Raw genomic sequence first — 23959 nt, forward strand, 5'->3', positions numbered from 1 at the left:
GCCACCCTAGTCCCCGCCACCACCGCGGCCGCCGTTGCCTCCACCGCCTAGGCCCCCGCCGCCCTGGCATCCTCCAACCTAGCCTCCGCCGCCCTGGCCCCCGCCACCGTCGCTGCCGCCCTCGCCTCCACCACCGTTGCCTCCACCGCCCTCGCCTCCTCCGCCATCGCCGCCGCCGCGGTCGCCGCCGCCATCGGCGCCGCCGTCGCCGCCTCCGCCACCACCCTCGCCGCCACCGCCGCCGCCATCGCCGCCGCCACCGTCGCCGCCGCCGCCGTCGCCGCCGCCGCCCTCGCCACCGCCATACCCGCCTGGTAAGGTACCTAAGCCGCCGCCTTCGCCACCGCCCTTTCCGCCGCCACCTTCGCCGCCACCGCCCTCTCCGCCACCCGCACCGCCGCCGCCCTCGCCGCCGCCACCATCTCCGCCGCCGCCCTCACCGCCACCCGCCCCGCCGCCGCCCTCGCCACCGCCACCGTCGCCGCCACCACCCTCTCCGCCGCCACCCTCCCCGAAACCCTCCCCTCCTCCACCCTCGCCGCCTCCGCCCTCGCCGCCTCCACCCTCGCCGCCGCCACACCCCCCACCCCCACCCCCACCCTTCCCGCCACCCTCCCCGCCGCCACCGCCGACGATGGACATCTGCGGCACAGAGCCTTCGGTGTGTGCCGGCACGTTCACGGGCACCGAGCTGAATCTGGTGGATCTGAGGCTGACTGGGACCATCCCGCCGGCGCTGGGCAAGCTCTCGCAGCTGCGGAGGCTCGCCCTCCACATCAATGCCCTCTCTGGCACGCTACCGCCGGAGCTCAGCGGTCTCTCGCAGCTGGAGTACATCAACATATACGACAACAAGATCTCGGGGACCATCCCTTCGGAGCTGGGCGCACTCTCGCAGCTGAAGGAGCTCGGCCTCGACCACAACGCCCTCTCTGGCTCCGTGCCGAAGGAGCTCAACAAGCTCAACAAGCTGCAGTTGTCAGCCTGCGAGCTGGGCGGCACGAATCACTACGCCTGCCCCTTTCCCGCTCTGCCAACGGTATGTATCGACTCGGACTACCCTCCACAATGCTCCTACCCGCCGCCATTGCCGCCGCCGTTGCCGCCGGTCCCCCCGCCGCCGCCGTCGCCGCCGAATAGGCCTTGCCCCGTCTGCCCCTCCGGCGACTTTGGCGACTCTGGTTCGGGCGACGTTGGCGGCATCTTTGGTGGAGCCCGTCGGGGAGCTCCGATGTGCCCGACCCCCGATGGCGGCGGCGGCGCTGAGACCTTTCCTTTATGGGCGGTGGGCGTGATTTTGGCGGGCGCATTCCTGGTCTGCTTTTGGGCCGGTTACTTGGTGGCGAAACGCAAGTACAAGACTGGCCGAGTCACCTTGAGGTTTATGAGACCCAGAATCGGCCGCAGAATGCGGATTTGACGTATGGAGTGGCGTCGAGAGGGGGAGGCGGATCTATCTACGTAGACAGTGGTGAGAGAGAGTCAGCGACACAAAATAGCTGTGTGTCGAAACGACGAACGAAACGGCCTGGCGCCCCCGCCACGAGCCGCCAAGCGAACACTGTGCCTGGTGCGGGAGAGGGACGTGGAGAGGGAGGGGGGATCTAAGCAACTCGCTGGGGCGGGCACACCGAGCCCCCGTCTCCGCCCGCCGCCCCGCCTCCCTCGCTGCGGCCCTCACCTGCCCCGCCTCGCCCCGCCTCTCAGACCCCCCCACATGGATTTTACAACCACGGCGAGAGAGCTTCGGTGAACGAGGGGGTGAACCGCGCCATCCCTCGATCGCCGTCCAAAGCTCGCTCGCTTCCGAGCTCTCGTGCGCGTAGGGCCTTTAGGGAGGGGCCTGAGAACCCCCGCCCCTCCCCCCTTTTCTCCCATTATTTAAAGCTAAACGTCGTCAAAAACAGGGGAAAGGAGTGTGTGGTGCTAGAGCCGTCTCCCACCCACGGTTTGCCCTCGGGCGAGGTCTGCTGGAGGTCTGCCTCTCCCTAGCTCTCGCGACCGTCGCACAGCCCCGTCTCGCCCACTCTCGCAGCGACCTTCATGTCACCTCGCGGTCGTCCCACCCTAGCCTTGTTCACTCTCCTGCAGCGCCATCCATCCCCTGTCTCATCGTTCTCATCGGCCTCGATGCGACGGCGCCGACTCTTCCCTTCCCTTTTGCCCTCGCGCTTCTCTCTCCTCTCGGCGTAACGTCGCTCTCCTCGCGTTGCCTGGACCCAGCTCCCAGCATGCCGGTGCAAAGCGTGGAAAATCTGAATTCTTTTTTTATGTTATCTCTTTGCAAACCTGCCTGGCTCGCCGGGCGCGCCGCGCATCCACACCGAGCGCCCCGAGCGCCCGCCCCGCGCCGCCTAACCCGCCCCGCCTCGCCCGCCCCCTCAACCGTTTGCGCGAAGAGAGCCGAAACACCGCACGCGCGGGGCCTCTGGCGTGCCGTTCGCGACTCTCGCCGCGGCCGGTGCGGACCGCGCGGTCCCTCGGAGCTGGTGCACGGCAGGCCCTGAGCGCTGAGGGAGGGTGTAGAGGATGTATAGAGTGTAGAGCGCTGTAGAGCTGTAGAGCTGGAGAGAGCGCTGTAGAGCTGTAGAGCTCTACATCCGCCGCGGGACGAAGCGCCCAGATAAGCCTCCGTTGTAGAGCGATGTAGAGGCGCTCTACCTGAAATCTCTACAACACTAGTTTCACTCGGATTCACTCCTATGCACCTTCGCGCTTCGGCGAGGGTACATTGGTGCGTATAACGGAGAGTCACGGAATCGCGCGCCTCCACTAGGAAGGGTTACGCAGTATCCCTGACATCCCCGTGGGGTCCTGCCACTGAAGGCGGAGGGTTGGGACTCAAACAGCTTGGGTATACTACAGGAGGGAGGGAACCTCGACGTCCTGCAGCCGCCCGCGGCGCCGTAGGTCAAGGGGTTACCCCCGAGGGCACCACTACCGCCCGTGCCGCCACCATGCCCGCCTCCCCCGCCACCGCCTCCACCCCCGCCGCCGGCGTGGCCGTCACCGCACGGATCCTCACGGACCCTGGGGAACCCAACGCCGCCCCGTCGGCGGCTGGAGTACCAGGGGGAGTGGACCGGGGGAGGGGAAGGCAAGCGCCGCGAGGGGGCGGCGGATCCCGGCGAGCCGGAAGGCCGGGACCGGAGGGCCCCGGGGGGAGGCTGGGAGCTGGATTCAGCTCGTCGAAGGATTCAGCTGTGAGTCGACATTCTTAGCTTTTAGCCCCCCTCCGGGACAGAACCCACCCGTACACAGGAGAGATGGGACTGCGCCCCGCCCCTGCCCTGACTGCACAGGATAGCGTGCCCCGCGCCGATAACGGCGACACATGAGGGACACTGCGCAAGGAGGGGGTGCGAAGGCTTTTTTCTTTGTCTTCTTGGGGGCATCCCATGACAAAAAACGACAACGCACCAGGCGATCTGCCTGAGAACGCGAGTTCGAATCGTAGGAGGCACCTAGAGCAACAATTGAGCCCGCTCAGGTGTGAACAAAAAATTAGTGGGGTCAACCCGCCATTTCGAACCGGGGGCCACTCGATTGCAGAGAGATCCCCAGCCGACGTCGGCTGGATAGATTATGGCTGAACCGGGAGCGTTCAAGCGGCGGCCCATACCCGTAGCACATTACCGGGGGTATTCACACACACACACCGACGCCCGAAGTGCCAAGAAGGACGTCATCAGCACGAAACCTCGGAAAAAGGCCATGGTCGCCGTGAGAACATTCCCCCGAGAAGCTAAAAAAAAAAGCACAACCGACCCTCCCTCCCTGGTTCCCCCCGCCAAATGTCGCCGTCCTCGGGGCATGCTATCCTGTATAAGTAGGGCAGGTGGGGGAGGGGGGCAGTCCCTTTGACGTATGTATCTCTGGGTTCTGTCTCTAAGCGTCGGAGGCAAGGGCGAAGCTAAGAATATTTAATTTTTGTCTTCTTGGGGGAATGTTCTCTCGGCGCCCATGGCCTTCTGAGGTGCCGTCCTTTTTCTTGGCACTTCCGGTGCGCCCCGGCGGCCTCCTGCACGGCGGCCGCCGGGGCCGGTTTGGACTGTGTTTGTGGCCCGGTGTGTGTCCGTGTGTGTCAAATTCCCCCGGTATGCTAAATAGGTCGCCCGCCGCCCGGCTCCCTCCTCCCTCCCAGCCTCTTTCGCCGAGTGCTGCCGCCCCGCGAGCGGGAGGCCCCCGGTTCGAAACCTAGTCGACCCTTATAATTTCGATCAGCTGTGAGTCGAAGGAGGTGAGAGACGAGCTGACTCGGCCTCTGCGAGTGGAGTCGGGGCATACGAGCCCGCCGTGGGGAGACTCGTCGCGGCGGCAACCGGACCATCATGTGCATGCACATGCACATGCACATGCCATGCACATGCACATGCACATGCACATGCACATGCACATGACATGACAACAACATGCACATGCACATGCACATGCTACATGTGCATGCACATTCATGCACAACATGCACATGCGCATGTACATGTTGTGCATGTGTGTTGTTGTTGGTGCATGTCATGTGCATGTGCGATCGAACTTACATCGAAACGAAATAATAGAGGTAAGTAAAGGTAATAAGGTAGAGCGTAACAACTTCGCCACACACACACAAAACTCGAGAGGGGACGAGACACGAAAGGTTGCCAGGTAGACGTCGGTGGTGGTGGTGCTGGTCGTGGTGGCTTCATGCTTGAGGCGTAGAGCCACGTACTAGAGGCTACACGTAGAGGCTTGGACCTTGCGTGTTGGGCTTGGGGTCGCGCTTGGTGGGGTGGTGTTGGCTGTGGAGGCTGGAGCAGTGCAGGTCGGTTGGGCTTGGGGCATGGGGCAAGGGGGAGCGTCCAGAGAGGATATCTCATGTGAAGATACAAAACCGAGTTGCCTGACGGGGGTCGGGGCTCGGGCCCTCGCGCGTCGCGGGGTACGTGGTAGGACCTGGTCCTGGACGGAGGACGGCGTCCTCCGTTGCTCCGAGCTCCGTCCAGCTGGGTGTGCCGGGCCGTCACGCGTCAGGCAACTCGGTTTTGTATATCTTCACATGAGATCTCCTCTAGCTCTATGGTGCACGGGCCTCCGTTATAATCAACTTTATCGTTTTTAGTGCTGACATGATGTGCTTAATTTGTCCTACTGTGTATATCCCCTCCAGTCTGCTTCACGCAAGCACCGAGAGGTGCGATGCGACGCCGTCCCGAAAGGCGGAGAGCTCTCGCACCGCCTTATCTTCGATCCGGCTCTGGACGCGGTAGTTCGCCTCGATGCGGCGACTCGCCTACGGAGACGCGTGCACGACGAGTTCGGGGACAAGTGCGGGACACGACTGCGCCGTCTCTCGACGAAGTCGCCGCGTCGATGCGGCGCTCCTTAGCCTCCCGCTCGCGGACCTACAGAAAGAGGGCTCCGCGACGGCTCATGGAGCGCGCTCTTGGCACGCGCGTTGGCCTCCCGCTCGCTCGGACCGACCACGGCATCCACGGCGGCTGGAGCGTGCGGAGGCTCTCCACGGCGGCGGCGGCGCGGGCGCGGTCGCGGGTCAGTGCCAGAGCCTCGCGCGCCTCTGCCTGCTTGCTGGGCGACGGCTTGCGAGGCGACGGTTTGCCGGGGGAGGCGGGCGCCTTTTGGAGCCAGCGCGGCTCGAGGTCGAGGTAGGCTGGCCTCTCCTCCTGCGGACGAGGCGGCGCGGCGACTTCTCTCCCCTCACGGCGCCCGCGCGGCCTCCTCTCCCCTCGCGGCGACTGCGCGCCGGCGGAGCGCGCTCGGTGTTGCGGGCGCGGCTGCGGGCAGGAAGGGCGCGGGCGGCTGGGGCGCCGGTGCGAGTGCGGGTGCGGGGCACTCGCGCGCGCGGCAGGGAGGGCGCAGCGGAGTCGCCTCACCTCGAGCAGCACTGCAGGCCGCTCGGGTGCCGTGTAGTGCAGCCTCCGCGCGGCGCCGCCCGCGGCGGGGTGGGCTGCAGACCGAGCGGTTGCCTTGGTGAGCAGAGCGGCCGCCCCTTCCCCGTGGACGGAGAGAGGGCACTTGAAGCCGGACGCCCACGGCCTCCAGCCGGGTCGATGGGCGAGGGGCGCGCCGCGCTGCCGCCGCCGCCGCCTCTCGCCCTCCTGCTCGCCCTGCCCCTCCTCCAGCGGACGCCGACTCTGCCGCGGCTCCGCCTCGGCGGCGGCAGAGGCACCAGCCGCTGCGACCGGAGCCCAGACCAACGGCTCGTGCGGGTCCGCCGGCAACGCAGCCTGCCGAGAGGAGTACTGCCACCTCGGCTGCCGTAGCGGCGCGGACTGCGCGCTGCGGCGCGGCGCGGGCGCGGGGCGGCGCGCTGCGGACGAGGCGCCCCTTCGTCGTAGGAGCGCGGGCCGCAGCCGCAGCGCCGATGCCGCGGTCTGCTTCTCATGCAGCTCCAGCGGCCTCAACTGGAGCTGCCCGAGGCCGACCGCCGCCTCATTCGCGCCTCTGTCGCCCGCCTCGCCGCCGCCGCCGACGCCGACGCCGGGTCTGCCCGGCGAAGGGGCGGCCTCGGCCTCGTCGGCACAGGCCCTTGGCGCTGCCGCGCCGACCGACCGCTCGATCCTGTGGCGCAGCGCTGAGAATCGGGAGGAGAGGCCATGCAAGTCGTCGCCGGGAAGCCTCGGCGCTGCTCTGGGCACGGTCCGCCTCGGGCTCGGTGCTTGGAGGTCCATCGTCTCGCAGAATTGCGGGATCTGGCGAGCCGTGGCGGCGGCGACTGCGTCGCTCGCGCCGGGCTTGAGACCCCTGTTGGGTCCGTCGAGGAGCGCTGCGTAGCGACGAAGCGGCTTGCGGTCGAGGATTACCGGGCCGGCGCAGCGGGTGATGGCAGGGTTGGCATACAGGACTACGGCGGCCGGCATGACGATGCGTCGGAGGGGAGAGGGAGAGGGAGAGGTGGCAGGCGAAGGGGCAGTGCTGGTCGAATTGAACTTCGCCGACGAGCGCTCAAAAAAAGAGAATAATCGGGTGGCACGACAACGGCTGGAAAACCCCGGTATACCTGGAAAATACCTGGGTATCGTGCCGATTTCCTCAATTTTGCCCCAGATTTTGCCCCAGACCAGCTCTCAGACTGAGAGAGAGATTTTTATTTGTTTTTTCAGACTCAGGGAAACTCGCGAGTTTCCCGAGGGAAACTCGAGAGAAACAGAATGGAGCACCAAACACCCTCTGGTTTCCCTGGAAACTTCCGGAAACGCAAAGTGCTGGGGACCCTAGGCTGGTTTCCCTCTGGGTTGCCGGAAACCCTCGGAAAGGCCAACTCCTGTGTACAGTGGGTTGCGGGCATTAAGAAAACAGGATGCCGCGGATCGCCGCCGTTTCTAATCCTTTCCACAGCCCTCATCCACCCCACGCCGTGGTTTCTTAGCTCCGGCCGGCACTCAAGCCAGAGCCGGCCCGACCGAAGGAAGGAGTTTTACTCGAGTAGGTGAGAGGAAAGCTGCGGTCCGCGAGGGCGATGCCAGAGTCTGCCGCCGAGTCGGCTCTCTGGATGTGACGGGAAGACGCACACACGCCTCCATCCACTCCACACAGAACACCGCAGACTTGAAAAGTGACAAGTGCGCGCGCCGCAGGCGAAGAGAAATTTTGAGCTGCAGCTGGGGCTCCCTCCCGTTCACACTCGTATCTGGCCTTTTCTCGGGGCCGCGCCTGCGGCGCGCCGTGGTTTCTTAGATTTTTGCGGAAATCGGTTGGTAGGGTTTCTTATGCCACGTTTTCTTAATGCCCGCAACCCACTGTATGTTGTCCTGTGTACGTACTTTTAGCTTACTGGGAGAAAAGAGAGAGGGGGTTGTGTTCTCTAGGCCCCTCAGGGCCCTACTGTTTGATACAGTTGTATCTGATTCCTACACGTCGAACCGTGCAGCAGCCTGTGGAAACTCGATGCCAGACCTGCGCGCCGCCGCCGGCAGCGCGCTCAAGGCGCTCGGCGGGGGCAGCAGCGCGGCGCTCGGCGGCGGCGGCGCGTCGTCGTGGGAGACGTCGCTCGCATCGCTGCCGCGGCTCATCAGCGAGTCGTCTGCGGCGGAGCTGCGGGCGGCGCAGCCCGCGCTCACGGCGGCGACTCGGCCGGCGCTGCTGTGCGGCCGGCCGGGTGTGGTGGGGGCGGCGTGCGCGGTGGTGCTCGCGGGCGTGCGGCGCGGCGACGCCGAGGGCGATGCGCTCGCGATCGACCTGCTCCCGCCCGTGCTCGACCAGGCGACGTCCTTTGGCGGGGCGTCGCCGTTTGCAGACGTGTGCCACTGCTGCGCGCTCGACTGCCTGATGCTGCTGCCTCGCGCGGCCGCCGTGGCGGTGGCGCTGCACCCGGGCCGCACACTCGCCTCCGCCAACCAGGCCGCGACTCGCCGCCGGCTCGAGACGCTCCTCCTCGTACTGTCGCGCCAGCCCGCCGCGGCGGCGGACCGCCTCCACCATGAGCTCGCGGCAGACGCACTTGTCAAGCGGCGCGCGCCGGCGGTGGCCACGGAGCTCGAGTCGCTCCTCACCGACGCGCGCTGCCCCAGCCTCGAGCTCTGCCGCCACGCATACCTCGCCCTCACCGAGCGGTGCCCCCGCGTCGGCGCACAGCGGCTCGCCAAGCTGCCACATCGCGTCCAGATCGGGCTGCGCACCACCGCTGCAGAGCGCTCGGCGCCGCTCGGCCCGCCCCTCCTCCCGCCGCCGCCGCCGCCGCCGCCCGCCGCACAACTCGAGCTCGTGCAGGCGAGATGTAGCCGAGATGCAGCCGAGATGCAGCCGAGGTGCAGCCGAGGTGCAGCCGAGGTGCAGCCGAGGTGCAGCGGAGGTGCAGCGGAGGTGCAGCCGAGGTGCAGCCGAGGTGCAGCGGAGGTGCAGCCGAGGTGCAGCCGAGGTGCAGCCGGGGTGCAGCCGAGGTGCAGCCGGGGTGCAGCCGAGGTGTAGCCGAGATACGCTGGCCGAAGAAGGCCCGAGATGCAGGATTGCACCCCGGCACAGCCGAGACACAGCCGAGATCCAGGCGATTGCCGTGCATCCTTCCCGGAATTTCCCGGACCCTTCCCGGACCCTTCCCGGACCCTTCCCGGACCCTTCCCGGACCCTTCCCAGACCCTTCCCGGACCCTTCCCAGACCCCTCCCCCGCAGGCTCTCGCCCGCGGCTGCGTGGCGCGGCTGCGGCTGCGGCGGCTACGCGCCTTTCTGGACGAGGCGACAGTGGGCGACGCCGTGGCGCTGCTCCCGCGCGGCCATGACGGCCTCCGCCGAGGCTCCGGGTTGCTGCAGCCTCGCGGGCACGCCGGCACGATTGTGTGGCGCGGACGGACTGACCTCGCGCCCGGCGAGTGGTTTGGAGTGTGCCTTGCTCTGCCCGCGGGGAGGCACGACGGGGCGCTGCGCGGCCGGCGCTACTTCCGGTGCCCGCCCCGCCACGGGCTCCTGGTACGCGGGTCGGAGATCCTGCCGCCGCCGGCGGGCGGCGCGTCCGACCCCCGCCCGCAGGGCCTGTCTCTCGGCCACGGAAGCGGCGGCAAGCCGCCGGTACGCCTTTCGTCAAAGAGCGGCGCCCCCCTTGACGGCGGCGGCGGCGTCGGCGGGGACGACGACGGGACGCGCCCCCGAGGCAGGTGGGGACGCCCCGCCCTCCCCTTTGGAAGCCCATCCCGTGCCCTACCGAGGTCCCCCCCCCCCCGAGGGGTCCCCGCGCCTCCTGTTCAGGAGTCCCCCCCCCCCCCCCCCCTCCCTCCCTCCCTCCCTCCACCCTCCGGCAGCACCGGCAGCACCGGCGGGTCATGCGGCTCCGCCTCGTCCGCCGCCTCGTCGTCCGCCTCGGCTGACCTCGACCTCGCACAGCACGCGACGAGGGGAGAGCTCCTCCAGCGGCTCGAAGAGGCGACCCACTCCTTCAGCGAGGCGCTCGAGGCCCAAGCGGACCCCTCCCCCTCAGGCGCCGGGCGGGCCGAGGCGATGGCGCGGCTGATGGCAGCGGCCAACGAGCAGACCCTGCTCACGCGTCGGCTGCAGCAGATGGTACTGGAGTGAGTTTTGATCCGTGAGTCTGAGCCGGAGCCGCGGTGGGCGGAGCGGGCATATCGGATAGTTCTTTAACGCGTAACGCCGATAGCTGTGTGGTCTGTGATGAGAGTGTGTTAACACAGTGCGCGCCAATTGAGCCTGGTTTTGCTTAGGGGGGCCGGCGAGGGTTTTGCTTATAGGCGGGCCGGCCGAGGGTTCAGCCGGTGAAGGCTTCAGGATCAGGAGGTGTAGCAGGGATAGGCGGGCCAGCAAAAAAGAATCAAAAAAGCCGACCAGCCGTGTACCATGGTCTGTGCGATCCTCTGCCTCGCCAGTGCGCACGCCTCGGTGCTCTCCGCACCAGCCGAGCCGCCTCTCACCCCCGAGAACATCAATCCGCGGCTGGTCGCAGCGGAGTACGCCGTGCGGGGCAGGCTGCTCGACCGGGCCAAAGAGCTCGAGTCGGTGGGGAGGCGGACGGTCAAGTGCAACATCGGGAATCCGCAGGCGCTGGGCCAGAGGCCGCTCTCGTGGGTGAGACAGGTCCTCTCCCTCGTTCTCAACGCCGACCTACTCGAGGCGGCCGAGGCGGCGGCATGCGGCAGCAGTGACGGCGAGGCGCTGCGGGCGCTCTTCCCGCCAGACGCGGTGGCGCGGGCGAGGGTGTACGTGGACGCCATCTCGTCGGCGGGCGCGTACTCCGACTCGCAGGGCGTGCTATGCGTGCGCGAGGAGGTTGCGCACTTCCTCCGCGAGCGGGACGGCTGCGGCTCCGAGGCGCGCGGCCAGAGCTGTATATGCACCTCTGCACCCTCCGGCACTGCCGTCGGGCAGCCCTGCTCAGCACCTCTGCAGGAGGAGGGTGCTGCGTCCGTCACCTGCGTGGGCCGCGCCTGCCCCCTCGCACCTGCCCCACGGACGACACTATAGTCGCCCCCGTGAATACTTTATTCTGTGAGAGCCCTGGTGTGAAGAGTGCGTGAGGGGTCGCACCCGTTGCACCCGGACCTGCCTCCCAGGCGCGCGACGTCTTCCTCACGGATGGCGCGTCGGCGGGCGTGCGCGCGCTGCTTCAGGCGCCGCCCAAGTCGTGGAGACTCGCCCACTTGATCACCTCCCCGTCACATCCTACACACCTTGACCTGCACCATCCTCCCACCTCACCCGGACCGAGGCCTTACCCTCACCTAATCCCGTGTCCATGCGCGTGTCCCTGGTACCTCTTCCTCCCTGGCACGTCCCCAGGCGCTACTCGGCCAGCCGGGTGTCGACGCGATCCTGGCGCCCTCTCCCGTCTACCCTCTCTACTCTGCCCTCTCGACGCTGCTCGACGGCGCCGCGCTCCGCCCACCGAGGGCGTGTCCAGGACGTGTCCAGGACGTGTCGAGGACGTGCTCTCACAGGCGGCGCCGCGCTCTACCCGCTCACCGAAGACGCCGCCGGCACGTGGGGCATCAGAGTGTCCAACCTCGAGGCATCGCTGCAGCTCGCGCGCGCGAGGTGCGCGATCTCCCCATATCTCCCCATACCTCCCCATACCTCCCCATACCTCCCCATACCTCCCCATACCTCCCCATACCTCCCCATACCTCCCCATGTCTCGCTGGACGACGCGTGGTGCGCGATTTTCTCCCCCTCTCTCCCCACAGGGGGTCGAACGTGCGCGCGCTCGTCGTGATCAACCCCGGCAACCCGACTGGCCAGTGCATGAGCGCGGAGGAGGTTGCAGCCGTGCTCGAGTTTGCGGCGCGGGAAGGGCTCGTTCTGCTCGCAGACGAGGTCTACCAGACTAACCCTAAACCTGACCCTAACGCTAACGCTAACCCTAACCCTAACCCTAACCCTAACCCTAACCCTAACCCTAACCCTAACCCTAGGTCTACCAGGCGAATGTCTACAACGGCGGACCCGCGCGCACCGGCAAGCGGCGGAACGACTTCCACTCCTTCCGGCGCGCGCTCGCGCTGCTGCGGCAGACGAAGCCGCAGCTGGCTGCGAGAGCGCAGCTCGTCTCGATGCACTCCACCTCGAAGGGCTTCTATGGCGAGTGCGGGCTGCGCGGCGGCTTCTTCGCCCTCGATGGCAACTGGGACGACGGCGTGCGGTCGCAGCTCGTCAAGCTCTCCTGGACCTTTCCTGGACCTTTCCTGGACCTTTCCTGGACCTTTCCTAGGTCGCAGCTCGTCAAGCTCGCCTCCATCTGCCTCTGCTCGAACGTCGTCGGCCAGCTGGCCATGGGTTTGGTCGTCTCGCCGCCCCGGCCCGGCATGCCCTCCCATCATACCTCCAGAGTACCGAACCCAGTGTGGGTTCAGTCCCGTGGGTGGTGTGGTAGGCATGCCCTCCCACGACACGTTCGCCGCAGAGAGAGGCGCCATCCTCGAGTCGCTCCGCGCACGCGCAGACACGCTCGCCGCCGCGCTTGACGCGCTGCCCGGCGTCACTTGCGCGCCTGCTGAGGGCGCGCTCTACCTCTTCCCTCGCATCGCCCTCCCGCCGGCGGCGGTCGCCGCGGCGCGCGAGGCGGGCGTCGCGCCGGACGAGCTCTACGCGATGCGGCTGCTCGACGCGACGGGTCTGGTGGTGGTGCCTGGGTCGGGCTTCGGCCAGCCCGACCCCGAGGCGTACCACGTGCGCACCACCTTCCTCCCTCCCGCCGACCAGCTCGAGCAGGTCACCTCCGCCATCGCCGCCTTCCACCGCTCTTTTGTCGACGAGTTCGCCACGCCCGCCGCCGCCGCCGCAACCGCGTGAGGCGCGGGCCGATAGAGCACCGGCCGCTTGCTGGCACCGGCCGCGATTTGCGCGCCGCGGCCGAGACCCTCCGTCCCTCCCTCAGCGGTGCGCCGAGCGCCCGGGTGGAAGAACTCCGTCTCCGTGCTAGGTGCACGTGCTCGTGTTGGGTGTGTGCGATGTGCGTGTGGGGTGCTGGGGAGTTGATCATACAGACGGACGGGCGTAAGCGTTGTACACACACACAGGTAAAGTGTGACACTTTACCTCCTAAACGGACTTTACCTAAGCTAAACGGACTTTACTCCACAATGGTCTCACCCCTCCTTCTCAGCCACAGGCTTCTCCTGCCCGAGCGTGCTCTTCGGCGTCTCTCGGCCCACGACTCTCATGGCCATCATGGTCTCTTCCCGCCCGTGCTCGTCTCCTCTCGACCTGGCTCCGAGGTAGTACGCTGCAGCGGCAGCGACAGCGAGGGCCAGCCCGAGTTTGTCCGTGGATCTGACAACGGCGAGTGTGGCCTTTCGCTGCTTGTGCTGCTGGACCATGTCCACAAAGCAACGCTGGTACGGCACGCCCCCGGGTGAGTCTCGCGCCTCGCTGTCGCCCGCGCCGTGAGAAGCTCAAAGCAAAAAAAAACTCCCGGGAGGCGACATCGAGTGTGTACGTCGTGTGCTGGTGTGATCTGTGATCTGTGAGGGTCCGCCCGCAGGCGCATTTTTACCGAGCTCCGAGGCGGTGCCCTGGTGCCGAGCGCAGGCAGTGCCCACCGGTCAGACAAACACAACATCTCTCTCTCTCTCCGGTCGGACAGCATTGTAGATCCCAGGGCGAGGGTGGTGGAGAGGGCCGGCGGTCCGTGTCTGGTGTTCTTAGCTCCGGGTTGTGAATGAGCTTGCCTGCCCCTGGGGGGGCGGTGACTGAGTGCGGTCGAGCCGCCCGCGGCGGAGGCAAGGCGGCAAAGGGTGGCAAGGGCGGCGGCAAGGCCAAGGGCGGTGGCAAGGGTTGTGGCCGTGTGGCGCACCAGACCCGCTTTGCGCCGCCGCCCTCAACGCCCGATATACTCGGTTAGAGCCGGCGGAGCGACGGCGGCAAAGGTGCGGCCGCCGCGACCTCATACGGTGTCGAGCGCCGTAGAGACGGCCCCGAGAGCCGCCACCAGGTGTGCCACGACCGCAGTCGCGAGGCTCGTGGCGATGGATGCGCCAGACTCGCTTTGCGCCGCCGCCCTCAACGCCCGATACTCGATCAGAGCCGGCGGAGCGACGGCGGCAGAGTTGCGGCCGCCGGCGACCTTCCCCTCGACCACGCCGCCGACCCGTCGACAAGCACGCGTGGACTGCCATCGAGAAGAAGGAGAAGGAGGGCGGCGCATCCGGAGCCCGCGGGCGCGGCGTGGGCGGGCGCGGGCGCGGGCGGGCGCGCGGGAACCCCGCCAGCGGAGGCGACAATGCCTCTGGCGGCGCTGCAGGCGGCGCGCGGCGCGCCCCTCGCCGGTCTCCCGCACGCTCCTGAGGGCCGAGAGGGCCGAGAGGCGGGGTTGGTGACCCGGGGGCATGGGCGGTGCGGCCCGCGCCGCGCGCGGGCGCGTGGCAGCCCGTGAGTGCCGAGATCGGGTCTGTGCTTCGACGTAGCATGGGCCCCCGGAGGCCCAAGCATCTACAGCAGCGGCGAAGTGAGCCTCTGGGCCGGCGCGGGGGCCCCCGGAGGCACCGTGCGCCGCGCCGCAGTGCGGAAACGGGGCTCCGGCTCTACTAGTCTCTACTAGCACCAACTTCCCGATCTAACCCGGTCTAACAGAGGGCAGATTTGGAGAGATCTCGAGGAGTACATACAGATAGACCCTCTAACCATAAGAAAACTCCGACCTGATCGGTCGTACTGACCGCCGACAGATCACTCCAGACAGCAGACAGCGCGACGTCTGCACGCGGCCGGCCGGGCGAGAGGCTTGACACGATCCGACCCTGCGACCCTGACGCTGCAGCTCTAGCTATCAGACATGCACTGCTGACTGCTGCCACAATATGCGACCTGTGCTGGCCCACTTGGCGGCCTTCCCGGTCAGTGGTGAGGCGCAGTTCAGAGCTGTCGATGGCGCGATGCCGCACTGGTCCCACATTGGTGACACGAGACCACCAAGTTTGCCAGTCCAAGAGAGAGGCACCGGCGCTGTCCTGTGAAGGTGCGTGGTCCCTCCTGACTGCCCATGCGCGCGAGGCTGTGTAGGCATAGCCTCGAGAGTGCCAGCAGCCAATCCGAGGCGACGCGCATTGCGCCAGAAGCGTGCACACGATGGAAGGACACCTTCCTACTGGTCGTAGAATCAGGTCGTCACTGAATGCTTGATACTAAGGCCGCGAGCTATGCAGGTGATCAATTGTGCATCATGGCACGGTCAGCAGCGCCGACAGGCTGTCGCAAGGCGTGATAGCATGGCCGCAAGTACGCAGAATTCCCATGAAAACAAGTAAAAATCGCGAAAAAAAGAAAAAATCCCGAAAAAATCGGCGCCTGCGGCGGGCCGTGGGAACCCATCTCCCCCCCGCATGGACACCCTCTGGGGGCCCCGCGCCGGCCCAGAGAAGTGAGCGTGTTTGTGGTGTTGGTGTGACGTCTGAGCTTGGATCTGTGACTAAAGCCGCTTACCACTGATGGATCCCCAGGCCGAGCGTTTTTGATCTCTGGGTCAGTGGGGGGCCGAGCCGCCTCGGGGTGGCGGGCGGGCGGGCGTTTTGAAAAACAGAAAACAGAAAACAGAGGGGGGCCAGGGCCCCCACTACGATTAGACACACGCACCTGGCTCCTGGGACAAGGGGCGAGAATCGCGCAGCATGCAGTTCAGCGGAGATGGGAGAAGCTGAGAGGGGGGGGGGGGGGGACGTCCCGACACGGCAGCTTGGAGCTGACCCCAGGAGAGAGAACGAGAACAGCGATGGCGCCCCCATATGACCGTAGACAGAAATGACGAGCCGACAGCGATGCAGCGGCAGCGAAGGCGGCGAGAAGGGCCCGGACCGCCGGGCGGCAGCAGAGACATCGGCGGACGGGGGAGCACACGAGACACGTCGGCATAGGAGCCAGGGGTGTGGGCTGGGCCTGCATCATGAATGGGCCTGATAGCGACGGCGGCGACGTAGGCGAGACGGCGGCGAGGGTGGCGACGGTCACGATGTTACGACGATGAAGCTGACGAAATGGATGACGCCATCGCGCAACAATGGACATATCCTCGATGTCGTCGTCCTTGCCGGAAGGGGCAGCGCACGCGCCTCTGAAGATCGAGGCGCGTGGCTCAAAGCCGGCGCTGCGCGGGGTTTCGTGCCCATCCGACATGGTCTACTTTTCCATTTTTTGGATGCCGTGGTCGTGGGGGTCACTCACGACCCGCCGACGAGGTACCGTAGGCGGCGCGCTTTGACGGTTCTACATTTTGTTTTTGTTTTCAGTCTAGGGGGCCCGACCCCCTCAGAGGCGGCGGGCGGGCGCCCACTGACCCAGAAATCAAAAAAACTCCACCCGAATAACACACAGAGTGAGCGCCCCAGCACTTCACTACGGTCTACGCCCTCCGCGCGAAATCACTAGTGGTGCTTTGTGGCAGCACATTGTGCTTTGTGGCAGCACGGGTGCGGTGCCCGAGACCGAGTAGAGGCTCTACCATAGAGGGGGCGCTCCGCCGCTAACGTAAGGTAGGGTGCCCACAGGACCCAAAAGAAAATAGCTTTCCGCCTCAAAAAGGGACGCACGAGCCAAATCTGATGTTGGAGTGTTCCAATAGGAGCGAGGCCTCTTCCGTGGGGGGACCGAGTGCCTAGGAAAAGAGGGTTCCCCGGTTTGTCACGCGCGAGCACGAGCGTGACACTGCACTTGGCGCCGAGCGCCCGCGGCTCAGACCTTGTGCAGGCCACCCCTCGGTGACCATGCCGGTCCGGACCGACGGCGCTCGGTGTGGAGCAAGCAGACCCCCCCCCCCCATCGGCGCGCGCTCGCCATTCCAACGGCCGCCAGGAGCACCAAGAGGACTCCTCATGGCTGTGGTCAAGTGTGGGCTTCGACCGGCCTCGGCTGGGGGGGCGGGTTGTCCCGGCTGCGGACGCCTTCTGCAGCCCCCTGGGCCCGTGACAGCACCCCAAAACTGCCCCTCGGCGGCATACAGCACTGCCAGCCAGCCTCTTCCTCCTCCTAAGGGCTGTACTATAGGCCATATTGCGCCGCCTCCTACTGGCAGCCGGGCGGGCGCGCGCCGCGGGCGCCTCGGCGCGCGCACGGCTCGCAAAGTTCGAACGAGTACTGCCGCCCGGCCGCCTCAAGGCTGCCGGGCGGCAGTACTCGCCTCGCAAGGCGCGCACCGGCTGGTCTGGCTGCTGCGCCGGCGGCCGCTGCGCTGGCCGCTGCTGCGCCGGCTGGCGGGCGGTACGGCCGCCGGCGGCCGCTGCACCCGCGCCTTCCCTCGCGGGCGCCGTCGCGCTGCGCGCGCCCAACTCTGCTGGTACACGGCACGCGTCGTCACACAGCCGCGGAGAACAGGCGGTGCTGTGCGTGAAGCGCGCGCGATCTCGTACTTTTAAGGCTGGATCCGGCCATTCCAAGGGTATACCTTTGAGAATCCCCAGCGTCCCACCCTCCTAGTCACACTCTCAATATCTCGACTCTCCAACACGAGGTGCTGCGATCGGGGGTGGCCTATTTCTTTTTTCCTTTCTTTTTTTGGGTCCTGTGGGCACCCTACGTAAGGGGAAACCCTCAAAGCGGGCAGACCCAGACGCCAGACCAACCCTCCTCTCGGGGAGACCCCGCTAGGGTTGTCAAACGTTAAGAGCTGAACAGTGTTGCTAGTGTTAACAGTAACAACAGAACAACAGTGGGGCTCCCCAACAACCGTAGCTAACGTTAGGCCGGCTGAACAACAATAAGGAAGGCCTGGCAGTGACCCACGACGATCTCTAGTGTCCAGTGCGGGTAAAACCCGAAAATACCCGGGAAAACCCAGGTTTTTTCGGGTTTTACCCGGGTTTTTTGGCATTTTCTGCTTGCTGACCACTGAACAACAGTAACAACAGTAACAAACAGTAACAGCTTGGGCTGGGGAGAACACTTGAACAACGTTGAGGATTTCAGCCAACAATAGTGCAACTGTTAGGCCCAAAGTTAACGTCTGAGCTTGGATCTGTGACTAAAGCCGCTTACCACTGATGGATCCCCACCCGAATAACACACAGTGAGCGCCCCAGCACTTCACTACGGTCTACGCCCTCCGCGCGAAATCACTAGTGGTGCTTTGTGGCAGCACATTGTGCTTTGTGGCAGCACGGGTGCGTTGCCCGAGACCGAGTAGAGGCTCTACCCTAGAGGGGGCGCTCCGCCGCTCTAACGTAAGGGGAAACCCTCAAAGCGCGCAGACCCAGACGCCAGACCAACCCTCCTCTCGGGGAGACCCCGCCCGTGTTTACTTTATGGTTTCCTGGATCCTGCAAACGCGCACCGTAACCCGATCTTGATACATCATCCGGCCCCCGCGCTCGCCCGCTCGGGGTGCGCTTCTTTTTTAGGACTTATAGCTCCCCCGGACCTGGGGTGTCCGGCTCCCACCTCCCAGCGTCCGGGGTGTGAGCGCAGATAACTGCACTCTCCAGGAAAGTGCTCCACCGCAGCGAAATCCGTCTCCCGTCTCCGCGCAAACGCACGAATGAACTATGAAGAAAGAATAAAGAAAGAAAGCCCTAAGCCGTGCCCGCCCAATCAAAAAAGTCGCTCGAGGCGAGCTCCCCCATGCATCGTGGCTACCGGCTACCATGCTACGTCATGCTACCTTGGCCTCTTTCTACTCTGTGCCTTGCGGGCGCTTTGCATCAACCACTCATTCAAATCCGGCCTCCGCCCGCCGCTCGCCTGGTGGCTCGCGCTCGTGGCCGGCGCCTGCGGCGCCGCGCCTTGCCGCCGCGCCGGCCCCCGCCCGCCCCCGGCCCCACGCGAGGTCGCGCCCAACTCGAAGGTCGGACTGCAGCGCGCCTTGTAGTCGGCATTGTGCATCCTTACCCAGAAAGGCGCGAGCGCCGTATCGCGCTGCCGCCGCCGCGTGCCCGCCGCCTTCGCCTCGTCCTCCCTCCGCTCCTACGGTGGATCTAAGCGTAGTGGAGAGAGGCGATTCCAGTGCGCGCTACTACTCGTCGGGCCAGAGGGGCCTCTGCGGAGCGGTGGGGGCCTCTGCCCAACATGGCCGCAAGCCCCGTGTTGCTCTCGCCGACTGCGGAGGGCCGGCGCTCACGCGCGGTGCGGAAGAAGCAGTCGGCGAGGAGCCTATCGACTGGGAAGCAGATGAGGGCGCTGCAAGCTCAAAGGCGCGGCTGAGTTGTCAAGCGACCGGTTCATGTCAGGCGGGTAGGTCGCAGCTGCTGCAGAGTTGAAGTTGCCGTCGCTGTCGCGCCCAAACGCAACCTACGGCCGAGCGCAGAGTCAGAGAACAAACGCCGAGACTGCAGTGGCGGCGTCACTCACCCTGCTGTGCTGGCGGAAGCACCTGCAGACCTTGTCTCCGAAGCTGCTCCGCACGTAGCGCTGGACGCCGTCGGTGGCAGCCAGAGCGGTCGGCTATGGGAAGCACCCGACAGGTCAAGTGCGCTCTCACTGGCAGTGGTCTACTGGCAGTGTGACACACTGCCAACCTTCTTGTACTCGGAGGACAGCGCGCACTGGTCGAACTCGACGAGGTGGGAGTTGCACGCGCTCCGAAGGAAGTCAGCGACGGCGGGGATGCACCAGAGGGGGCAGTGGCGCCACTGCTCTTTCGCAAACGGGCGGTGAAGCCGCTCCTTCGAGGCGTAGTCGGGCGGGTTCTCGATCATAGCCTCCCCGCCGCCGGAGTAGACGAGTGCGCAGCACTCGAGGGATAGGCGCGTCAGGGCGTTGCCAATGTTGAGCTCCTGCTGCTGCCACGGCTCCAAGCCTGGCAGCCCAAGTACATTCTCGCGGTCGCGCAGCGGCTGGCAGCCCGGCCCGCAGTTGTCGTGAAAGCGCAGCACCGAGTAAGACGAGCAGACGACGCCAGCGAAGCACATGTCGAACTGGCGGTCTCGGCAGAGCTCTCTCAGGCCGTCAGCTGTCCGCGGCTCGAGCATGTCCTCCTGGGACCCGTCGCCAGAGCCGCGCAAGATGTCGAGCTCGGCAATCTCGACGCACAACCCTTCTCCCTTCCCGTCGGCGGCCAGTCTCGCTCGCTCGACCAAGAAGGCCGCCAGCCCGTCGTCAGGGCGGTCGTCTCCCGCGAAGAGGACCAGCACGCGGTAAATCTCGAAGAAGCCGCAACGCAGGCCCGTCTTCTTGTCGATTCCGTAGCGGGGAAACTCGTGCCACTTGTACTGAGTCTTCCGCTCGCGAGGCTCGAGCCTATTCGAGAAGCGAGACTGAGGGCGCCTCTCGATGGAGCAGGATGAGGCGCGAGGTGCAGCGCACGAGCGAGTCGCACCCTTGGGAGGGTGGCAGAAGCTGCACTTGTCGCCCAGGCTGCACTCGACCTCGGCCGGTGGTGGTGGCGGAGGCGGCTCGGCTGGCGGCTGGCCCTCGCCGCTCCCTCGCGCCACGGCAGGCGGCGGTCCCGCGGCAGGCGGCGGCCCCGCGGCCAGCGGCGGAGGCGGAGGCGACGACGGCGGCGGTGGCGACGACGGCGGCGGCGGCGGCTGCTGCGTCTCGGCAGTGGCGCGGTCGTCCATCGCCTGGTCAGCGGCGACGGCGTTCAAGGGGTCCCAGATGGCATCGAATGCGGCGTCGTCCAGCTCGTCGAAGAATTCGGCCATGGAATATTGGCGGTGTCGGCGGCGCTTGGCTGGCACGCAGCCGCAAGCGCTGCAGCTCGGAGCGGTCAAGCCGCTGCAGCTGGGGGGGCGGCCAAGCGGCCGACACCCACTCAAGCGGGCTCGCAGTGCAAGAAGAATTTAAACAAGAACTCACTCTCGCAGCACACAGGCTCGACAGCAGTGCAAGAAGAAACGAGATACCCACGACGAGTCAAGAAGAAACCGAACTGCCCGTCTTGTGTCCAGTCGCTACCATAAGACTGTCACGCGTGTCACCACCTAGCACTAACACCCCTCCTCTCACCACACTGGTTCGGACGGGCAACAACGCAAGAAAGTCACAGGCGGGCACCGAACTCTCTCTCTCTCTCCGAACTCTCTCCGAATGAAAAGAGGCGTTAGCGGACGCGACGAAGATTCCGCGACGGTGCAGCGAGGTACTCACGCCTCTCGGGTGTTTTGTGTGTCTGCTGAGGCGAGCCTTGGCGAGACTGGGTGAGCTGTTTGTTCCCACTTTCCCACAGGGAAACGCGTCCGGTGGGCACAGCAGGCAGGCTGCTGCATCGGTCGGTGGAAGTACCTCGCCACAGGGAAACGTCCGGGTTTGTCTTTTGAGAAAGAGTTCGCAGGGAATTCAGGGAAACGCCTCACGCTGGTGGGGGACACAAGCAGTACTGTCTACTGAGAGGAGGACATGACGCAGAGCGAGGGCGGCATGGGCTCTCCTGCGCGCAGTCGCCCTGCGTCTGCTCTCCTTCCCGCTTCCGCGGCGTGACCCGAGTGACACGTCAGCCCGACCAGCCGCGCTGCTTGCTTGGCGAGTCGACTCGGCGAGACGGCGAGGGGCTCGCCAAGAACTGAAGAAAGGTCTACAGCTAGCTCTACACTAACACAGCAAGCTGAGGAGCTGGCAGCGCCAGGGGAAAGCAAATTCTCTTTTTCTAGCGGCTCCCCCTTTCTACCTGTTAGTGCCAGTGCGCGCCAGTCCCGTGCCTAGTGTCGTGAGAGCGACTCGGGCAGCATAATTTCTCACTCTCTAATGGAGTCACACGCGAGATGAAGCATCTCTCTCGAGGTTCTCGAGGTGGATATCCTTTGGCCGCGTTGGGTAGCGAGGATTGGTGTAACCCGAGCCACGGAGGCGTGTTTTCTGACGGCCGACCGTCAGTGCACGGAGTTGCCCCTTCTCCGACTGCCCCGGCTAGTTCCCGAGGTCGTCGGGTGTGACCCCTAGATGAAGCATCCGTCCGCTTTCTCCTTGGGCACCAGTAAGTATCGGCGGCGCCAACGCGCACCCGGTAAGGCAGGGAAGACGCCTTTAAACCCCGACGCGGATCCGACGCACTCCACCAAAATGACGCCAGCGGCTGGAGCTGCGGCCTCAGTCAGCGGCGCGGCGGTCCCTGAGGGAGGGTGTAGAGGATGTAGAGTGTAGAGCGCTGTAGAGCTGTAGAGCTGTAGAGCGCTGTAGAGCTGTAGAGCTGTAGAGCTGTAGAGCTGGGGAGCGCTGTAGAGCTGTAGAGCTCTACATCCGCCGCGTGACGAACTGCCTGCATTGTAGAGCGATGTGTAGAGGCGCTCTACAACGTGAAATCTCTACAACAAACTCTACATGATAACCGGGCACCGCCTCGGTATACAAAATGCGCCTGCGGGCGGACCCTTACAGATCACAGATCACATGATAAGCGGCGAACGAGGCACGGTCGCTCTCCGACATGAGGCGCGTTGCACTTGCCAGTGCTGCCCTGGCCTTCTGTCTGCCCGCCCAATGGGTGGCAGGTGCCTCTGCTGCTGTGGCATGCCTCACGGCTGCGACTGGCCGGCGCCTCGGCGCGTCAGCTCGGCTCGGCGTAGCGATAGTGGCCAGCGCAACTCGCCTGGACTCAACGCTCAGCCAGGAGCTCCCGCACGCGCTGGCGCGAGTCATGGCGCATGCAACGCGCAGCAATGCTCGCCTCGCCTCGCGCAAATGCGACCGTTCTCGCAGCCGACAGTCCACCGCCTGCTAAAGAAGCACAGCGACGAATGCGGCACCGGCAACGCATGGCAGGCTGGTCATGACGCAGTTATAGGGTGTTGTGTGCCGTCGGAGTGACTCTCTGTGTGTCAGGGATAGTCAGGGCCGTCCATCAGAGCTCCAGTAAGCTCGGAGACACCCCATTAGCGCGGCTCGACCTCTTTGAGTCACTGCCTTCCCGGCGGTTTGGCTGTAGAGCCTCTACAACAAACTCTACAACAAAATCGCGCTCTACATCGCTCTACAACGCAGGCAGTTCGTCACGCGGCGGATGTAGAGCTCTACAGCTCTACAGCGCTCTACAGCTCTATAGCTCTACAGACTACAGCGCTCTACACTCTACATCCTCTACACCCTCCCTCAGGGCGGTCCATATACACATACATACACAAAATCGGATAGAAAACAAGAAAAATGACCCTTTAACTATAAAAAACAGAAAAAACTGGATCGCCAGGGGGCCGGGTTGGATCTATCAAAAAAAGAAAAAGATAATTTTTATATCGCTACCCTCGCTACCCAACGCGGCCAAAGGATATCCACCTCGAGAACAACGAGAACGCACTGATTTTTTTCACTTCGCGCCGACTTTGGCCGTTGTTCGGCAGCTTACCATGAGTGGAGCGCCGCTCTCCGCGGAGTTCCCTCTTCGCGGCTGGGCTGCGTGGTCCTCCGGCGACTGCCGCCACCCCTCCGACTCCTTCCAGTGGCTCGACTTTGGGCCGCTGCCGGAGGAGAGTGCTGGCCTGCCGTTTGCCGCCGGCGCAGACGGGCTGCTCCGCATCACGCGCCCGGGGAGCGTGTGGGTGCGCGTGCACGTCGACTCGGTCGGAGGCTCGCCGTTTCGCCACCTGATCGTCGGCCCGGGCCAGCTGCCACAGCGGCGGGCGCGTTGCGCCGGGCCGGTGGGAGCGTGCGGCTCCTGCCTCGCCGGCTTTGCCTTTGGCGACTGCGGCTGCGTCGGCACGACCCACCCCGGCACCTCGGTCAATTACCAGCGGGACTTTGGCGTCGGGGGCGGCCTCCTCGGCGTCGGCGCTGTGCCAGCGCACTGGGCCGTGACTGGCGGCAACGAGACGCGGCATCCCGCGCCCGTCCCGAGCCTGCGCGGCGCGATGCAGCTGACCTTTGTCCCCGAGGGGGGAGGGGGAGGGCCGCCGCCGTTCGACTCGCAGCCGTGCGACGACGTCTGCCTCGCGCCCCACGCGCCGCGTACTCCCGCCGAGGCGGACGCCCTCTGGTGGTGGGGAGACGCGCCTGTCCGCCTCGGGAAGGACAAGTCCCTGTGGTGGGAGCCGCTCGTCACCCCGTCGCCGCCGCCGCCGCCGCCGCCGCCGCCGCCCCCGCTGCCGCCGCCGCCGCCGCCGCCATCCCCGCCGCCCCTCCCGCCGCCTGCCCCGCCTCCGTCGCCGCAACCAGAGCGCCCCCCCTCCCATCCGC

The 23959-nt window shown here is 65.8% G+C and overlaps 4 protein-coding genes across 4 annotated transcripts in view; all 4 read left to right on the plus strand.

The window, feature by feature from the left end:
• Positions 1–691: 691 nt before the first annotated feature.
• On the plus strand, positions 692–1003 carry EMIHUDRAFT_46990 (hypothetical protein; the record flags this gene model as incomplete). Its single annotated transcript, XM_005790194.1, has 1 exon — positions 692–1003. A coding segment is annotated over one exon (312 nt), but the record flags the coding sequence as incomplete, so codon positions are not given.
• Positions 1004–7884: 6881 nt separating this feature from the next.
• Positions 7885–10000, plus strand: EMIHUDRAFT_225089 (hypothetical protein; the record flags this gene model as incomplete). Its single annotated transcript, XM_005790195.1, has 3 exons — positions 7885–8559; positions 9107–9375; positions 9823–10000. The coding sequence occupies 3 exons, from the start codon at positions 7885–7887 to the stop codon at positions 9998–10000; spliced, it is 1122 nt and encodes a 373-aa protein (XP_005790252.1).
• A 269-nt stretch (positions 10001–10269) lies between these two features.
• On the plus strand, positions 10270–12942 carry EMIHUDRAFT_417644 (alanine aminotransferase). Its single transcript, XM_005790196.1, has 8 exons — positions 10270–10750; positions 10993–11049; positions 11219–11306; positions 11377–11473; positions 11623–11752; positions 11851–12077; positions 12147–12238; positions 12309–12942. Exons 1-8 carry the CDS (start codon positions 10280–10282, stop codon positions 12725–12727), a joined length of 1581 nt encoding a protein of 526 aa, XP_005790253.1. The 5' UTR covers positions 10270–10279; the 3' UTR covers positions 12728–12942.
• A 10191-nt stretch (positions 12943–23133) lies between these two features.
• Positions 23134–23959, plus strand: part of EMIHUDRAFT_466973 (hypothetical protein) — a gene marked incomplete at its 5' end in the record, with an annotated part of 10436 nt that continues 9610 nt past the window's right edge. The window contains one exon of the mRNA XM_005790197.1: positions 23134–23807. Within this exon, the coding sequence (XP_005790254.1) occupies positions 23134–23807 (674 nt within the window). The remainder of the gene's footprint in view (positions 23808–23959) is intronic.

Source organism: Emiliania huxleyi (genome assembly GCF_000372725.1).
Source record: "Emiliania huxleyi CCMP1516 chromosome Unknown EMIHUscaffold_121, whole genome shotgun sequence".
NCBI lineage: Eukaryota > Haptophyta > Isochrysidales > Noelaerhabdaceae > Emiliania > Emiliania huxleyi.

Excerpts from the sequence above, each read along its gene's own strand:
- EMIHUDRAFT_417644 (XM_005790196.1), top strand. The coding sequence starts at position 10,280 with ATGGTCTGTGCGATCCTCTGCCTCGCCAGTGCGCACGCCTCGGTGCTC. Across the intron at positions 11,050-11,218 it reads GCGTGCGCGCGCTGCTTCAG|GCGCTACTCGGCCAGCCGGG; the intron begins GCGCCGCCCAAG and ends GCACGTCCCCAG. Across the intron at positions 11,753-11,850 it reads TCGTTCTGCTCGCAGACGAG|GTCTACCAGGCGAATGTCTA; the intron begins GTCTACCAGACT and ends CCCTAACCCTAG.